This window comes from Brachionichthys hirsutus, chromosome 2, assembly GCF_040956055.1.
Source record: "Brachionichthys hirsutus isolate HB-005 chromosome 2, CSIRO-AGI_Bhir_v1, whole genome shotgun sequence".
NCBI classification, from domain to species: Eukaryota; Metazoa; Chordata; class Actinopteri; order Lophiiformes; family Brachionichthyidae; genus Brachionichthys; species Brachionichthys hirsutus.
In genome coordinates this window covers 2,878,789-2,884,788 of record NC_090898.1, presented here as the reverse complement: position 1 = coordinate 2,884,788, position 6,000 = coordinate 2,878,789, and the positions used below count along the sequence as shown (strand labels likewise).

Here is a 6,000-nt window from a genome sequence, read left to right as displayed (position 1 = left end):
GTATCTATGGCAAATGCACAAATATGGAACCGTGTTCCAAGGCCTATTCACGCACTTAAAGCCCTGCTAAATGACTGGAGCTGCAGGGTGCATACAAACACACATTTGCAAGTGCACGCACGCACGCACACACACACACACACACACATACACACACACACACACACACACCCACTACATGTAAAAATTCCCAGACTGCTTAAAAAAAATATTTTTCTCTAGACCTTTAAATATGAGTCTTCTGTCAAACTGTTTACATGACTCTTTGTTAATTTTTTCCCCCCCAAGAATTAAAGTAATAAAAAACACTTCTCTATTGCCGCAGCACATGAACTCATAGCTTCTGGAATAACTTGAAGACAACTAAGCATAACTTAAAACTGTGTGGTGAATGAGTGAGCATTCTTTGAGCATCCCTTCACAATCATTGGGGGTGGCCCTTCATGTGTTTATATGTATAAAAATGGTGGGATATTTCTTTGAGCAGCATGGACAGGATAAATGTTTGAATGTGTGTAGATGAAGATTTGGGTTGTGATGTATGGGGGCATGATCAGTCACCCCTTTGCGATTGGAACTGTTATATGGACCTAACCAAGGACTACAGGTGGAAATGGGCATCTTCGCTACAACCTGGTACAATGGATCTTTCCTACATGGCCAATGTTAAATTGTACGCTGCTCCTGTACAAATAAATAAAAAACAAACCATAAACTGGTGGAGCCAAGTAAAAAAAAAAAAACATCTCTCCTCCAATTTGAATTGATACTGTTGCGACTGTTATTTGATTCTACTTGCGGGTAAAAGTAGTTTGAATAGGTACCCTGACATTACTGGAAACTGTGTGGTGAAACACTCAGCAGGAACCAGTTGATGGATCCAATTTTCTGTAGCGATGTGGCGCGACACTCGTAACTCCAACGGGCCAACAGTTGCTGTTGACATTTCTGCTGATAAACAATTTAAACAGAAGAATCAAAAATGGATTCCAAGTAGAAATCACACGTTGAGGTGTGTGTCCACCTGCACTTGTGATGCAACTATAACTTTGCTATGACCTGTTCCAATGAACCTGGAGCTAAAATGTGAATTGATCAGATTAAGATGGGCACATATTCTTCAGTCAGGAGGAAAATATTGCGCTGCAGAATGTTAAAAAAATAGAATTCCAGGCATTGTCATATGTAGTAGCACCTAAATCGCAATTTCCTGCAAAAGTGTGTTATTATAATATATATAGTGTGTATATATATATATATAACATTTTAGGAATCTTTCATTACTGGCCTATGCACGACAGCCACTGACGTGCTGTCTTCATGTGATCTTGGCTGTATTTGAAATAATGTCTCCTTTAATTTAAAGCTGTTTTCTTGTCTGCAAGTATTACTGTATAGGAAAATTTAATTCCAAATTTTCTAATGCAAACTTCTTTGATCAATGTATGATTAGTGTAACAATAACAACAACAACATATTTGTTTACACACAAGGAAGGCCCATTCTAGTTCATGTTTTCTTTGAGCAGATAATGTGATTAATTTACCACAAATATGATCAAGTTTTTATGAGAGGAGGCCACCGATTATGTTTTAGAGACAAACTCACTTAATTTTAAGTCTTATCCATGTACATGGCCACTCCCCTGTCACACCAATTTCTTGGGCTATAAACCCAATAATTGTGCAATTCTGACAGATAATCCCTTGTAAATGGAAAAAGTTGGATTTCACGCTGCAGACATCCTCTTGGCTCCTGCTATCATCAGCGCTCACCTCCACTGCATACATAAAGGCACACAAGCCCCCCCTGTGGTGTGAACTGCAGTCCTGAATTATAGAACACACTAAACACATCAGGCATGGCGAGATGGAAATTGTGCACAAACAGTCATTTAAGTAGAAATTGCGACTTCTTCTCCTGTCGGCTCCACGGCGCGTGTACCGAGATTGTTCTGCAGATCTGTTGGACAGGAATGCACGTGTTGCTTTATGTGGAAGAGTGGCTTTAAGGTGCGATAAAGTCACAAGGATCGGTGGTGCAGTGTTTAAAAACTGCACCATACAGTTCATGTGTATTCAGATTCACAGACGCTAACAGTGACTGTATTGTCTGGATGGGTCGGCAGCAATGTTGTCATCTGGGCCACTGTAATCATTGCTGGGCATGAGATAAAAGGGACTATTGATGAAAACTAGACAGCGAGAGAGAGGGAGAAGAATGTAATGAAAGAGAGCAGCGAGAAATGGCAGCCGGAATGAGAGACGGGAATGCTGTCCAAACTCCATTAAGAAACAAACCTTTTCCTTGTGCTCTTGCATTTAGCCGAGCACAAACCAATGAACGGATGAAAAGAGGGTTGGACGGCATGTGGGTCTGTGGTTGTTTTTAAAACACTTCCAAAGAAACCACAATACTGTTTCTGCTCCAAGATTGTGGCATCAGTGGATGCAGCTTATTTTTCCGATGGTTGATAAAAATGGACGTGAGAAGCTGGATGATCTTGATCTTTTTTAAGAGACAATCACAGATTTTACAGTGGATCACCAGGTGTGAACAGAACGCGGGGGAAGTCCTTCCCCTGCTGGTGTTGTCTGGGACACGCAGAACGTTTGAACTTCACTTTCCTGCTTTCTGCTCGGCTTTGAACTGATTCGATGTATGAACATAATTTGTTTGTCGTGACAAAAACACAGTAAATGAAGAACACATTTGTTTTTTTCCCCTTTTTTTTCCCTGGACTGCTTTACAGAATTATCTTTGCTGGCTACCTTCAGAGATGTTGCAGCTGCTTAATCTCCCTTTTCTATTGTTCATGACTTTCCCTTACACCGATCTGTCTCTCTTTTGAACTTGCGACGGAGCCGAACCGCTTTCATGTATCTCCTCTCTTCACCAGCTCACCTCTTTTATCAGTCCTCTCCCTCTCTCCCCATTCCATTTCAGTAGTCTTGCAGCTCTGCAGTAAATATGTTATAGCATTTATGTGTTTTTTTGTGTTGCATGTGCAGAATTTTTCAGCTGAATCCTTTGGTACTTCTGGCCAAACGATAGACAAAGGGAGAGATGCCGGTTCTTGCCTTCTTTTAAAAGATGCACTCGACAGAGCGTTGTAGCCAGGAGTCAAGAAGTCAATGAAACAGAAGCGATAGTGTCATTATTATTCTTTATTGTTCTCAAATCCAGCTTGGAGGACTCCCAGCCTGGGTCTGTCGGCGAATATTCAGTGATCTTTCATTTTGATGTGAACACTTGACCTCTGGAAGTGTAAAACATCAGTCCATGAATGAACTGACATGCAATGTTTTGGGTTTTCCTCTCAGGGCTTTTGCTGGACAAGTCTGAGGATCAGGAGATGAGGATATGAAACAGCAGAGAAAGGAGAGGAAAGAACAGGAAGTCTGCTGCTGCTCAGAAACTCCTTTTGCAGCAGTCTTATAAAGCACCGACTGACCCTGCAGGGGATTACAGCCTCAAAGGCCCCGTCATACCTTCCCTCCCTCCATCGCCATGTCCCACCTTCACGCCCTTCTTCACACACTGCCCATCCTATTACTTCTGCCCTTCCTGCCCTCACCGTACTCTTCCACTGCTTCCTCCATCTCCTCCTCCCCCTTACCTTCCTTCTCTCCACCCAATGGCGGACTCACACACCTCGTCGTTCACAACAAAACTGGCGAGGTCTACCTGGGTGCCGTCAACTGGATCTACAAGCTGTCCAGCAACCTGACCAAGTTGAGAAGCCACGTGACTGGTCCAGTTACAGACAACCCTCGCTGTTACCCCCCACCCGGTGTTCAGTCTTGCCCCCATGAGCTAGTGCAGACCTCGAATGTCAATAAACTTCTGCTGCTTGATGCTTCCCACAACCGCTTAATTGCCTGTGGGAGTACCTCCCAGGGAATATGTCAGTTCCTTCGTCTGGAAGATTTGTTCAAGCTCGGGGAGCCCCACCATCGCAAAGAGCATTATCTATCCAGTGTTGCTGAGGCAGGCACCATGTCAGGCGTCGTCATCGCCCCAGACCTTTTCGATGGAGGTGGGAAACTTTTTGTTGGCACTCCCATTGATGGGAAATCGGAATACTTTCCAACGCTGTCAAGCCGTAAGCTAATGTCCAACGAGGAGAACGCTGACATGTTCAGCTTTGTCTACCAGGATGAATTTGTCTCCTCGCAGCTCAAGATTCCCTCGGACACCCTTTCCAAGTTCCCAGCATTTGATATCTACTACATCTACGGCTTTAACAGTGAGCAGTTCGTGTATTATCTTACCTTGCAGCTTGACACCCGACTCACCTCGCCGGATGCAAGCAGCGAGCAATTCTTCACCTCGAAAATTGTCCGTCTGTGTGTTGATGATCCAAAATTCTACTCATATGTCGAGTTCCCAATTGGCTGCACCAAGGATGGAGTGGAGTACCGCTTGGTGCAGGATGCTTATTTGGCCAGGCCAGGGATCCGTCTGGCACGTTCTCTTGGCATTCAGGAGTATGAGGAGGTTCTCTTTACCGTATTCGCCCAGGGTCAAAAGAACAGAGCCAAGCCTCCCAAGGAGTCGGCTCTGTGCCTGTTCACTATGAGACGGATAAAGGAGAAGATTAAAGAGAGGATCCAGTCTTGCTATAGAGGAGAGGGGAAACTCTCCCTGCCCTGGTTGCTCAACAAGGAGCTGGCCTGCATCAACTCTGTGAGTATTCCCAGACGTATTTTTGTCATCATTCAAAGTCTTGAAAACTTACTTTCTTCTTGACAGTTCAGGAAATGTTTCAGATTCATGGATCTGTGGTTTGTGGTTGTGTGTGCATGTGTTTGTTTGTAATGAAAACATAAGCTAATTCCGATCATGAGTTTTAGGCACAGTTCCTTATTCCCGGAACAAGGCTGGGTTGGTTATAGCTCATGCAGCGTCACCTTTAAATCCTTGCCAAAAGCAGTTTAGTGGTCATGGGTTTGAGGGCGTGTTCAAATTAAGCCTCTCTGTAAAAGGTTCTCTGCAGCTCTAAAGTAATTACTCCATTAATTTGATTTGGTTTTCTGTGACGATGAGAAATTAGCTGTGAGGTGGCTTTAAATAACTGCTCTGTCATGCTTGAGAATGGAGATAACTCTCTGGTTCATAAACTGCTGGGCAAAGCATTAGTATATTGAGACCAGAATGAAATGAAAATATGTTGGGAGTGGGGGGGGGCAAAGGAAAAAATTGGCATGACTTGCAACATTAGCCTCACGTTAAGAAGAAGAAGCTATGAGCATTAAATTCATATAACAATTCGCATTATCCATTCATTTCCAACCGCTTTGTCCGTTATCGGGTTGCGGGCCAAGCCGGAGCCTATCTCAGCAGTCGATGGCCGAGAGGCAGGGTACACCCTGGACAAGCCGCCAGTTCATTGCAGGGCAACACAGAGACAGACAATCAGCCACACACACACTCACACCTACGGGCAATTCAGTGTCACCAATCAGCCTAGGCAGCATGTCTTTGGTGGTGGGAGGAAGCCGGAGAACCCGGAGAGAACCCACGCAGACACGGGGAGAACATGCAAACTCCTCACAGAAAGTCTGATTCGAACCTGCTACCTCCTTGCTGTGAGGCAACAGCGCTTACCACTGCACCACCGGGCTGTGGCAATTATAATTAATCCAAACTAATTAAACTGTAAGTCATTTGGATAACTGCTGAATGTGTGATTTTTCAAAACAGTTTTGAATGAATGAATGCTTTATTTCGAACATGCAATTAAGAAAGTCAATACGAGGCAGAAATCCCAAAAAAGGTTACATTCATATCTCCAGGCTGAAGTGAATCCAGTCAGAATTTTTGGATTATTGTCACTTGAATATTATTTTTTTAATGGCTGTGTGATCATAAAAATCAGACTTTGCTGATTTGCTTTATGTTTTTTTTGTCTGAGATTGGGTATACTGTGCATCCACTTTGTGACAAAAGTTCTCGACTGACAAATGTCGGATTTGTTGCTGCTTTTTGCTTTTATGA

The 6,000-nt window shown here is 43.6% G+C and overlaps 1 protein-coding gene across 1 annotated transcript in view; it reads left to right on the top strand.

The window, feature by feature from the left end:
• The first annotated feature begins 3,510 nt into the window (after positions 1–3,510).
• The window catches only part of LOC137905801 (plexin-A1-like), a 174,330-nt gene continuing 171,840 nt past the window's right edge, over positions 3,511–6,000 (top strand). The window contains exon 1 of the mRNA XM_068750066.1: positions 3,511–4,689. Within this exon, the coding sequence (XP_068606167.1) occupies positions 3,511–4,689 (1,179 nt within the window). The remainder of the gene's footprint in view (positions 4,690–6,000) is intronic.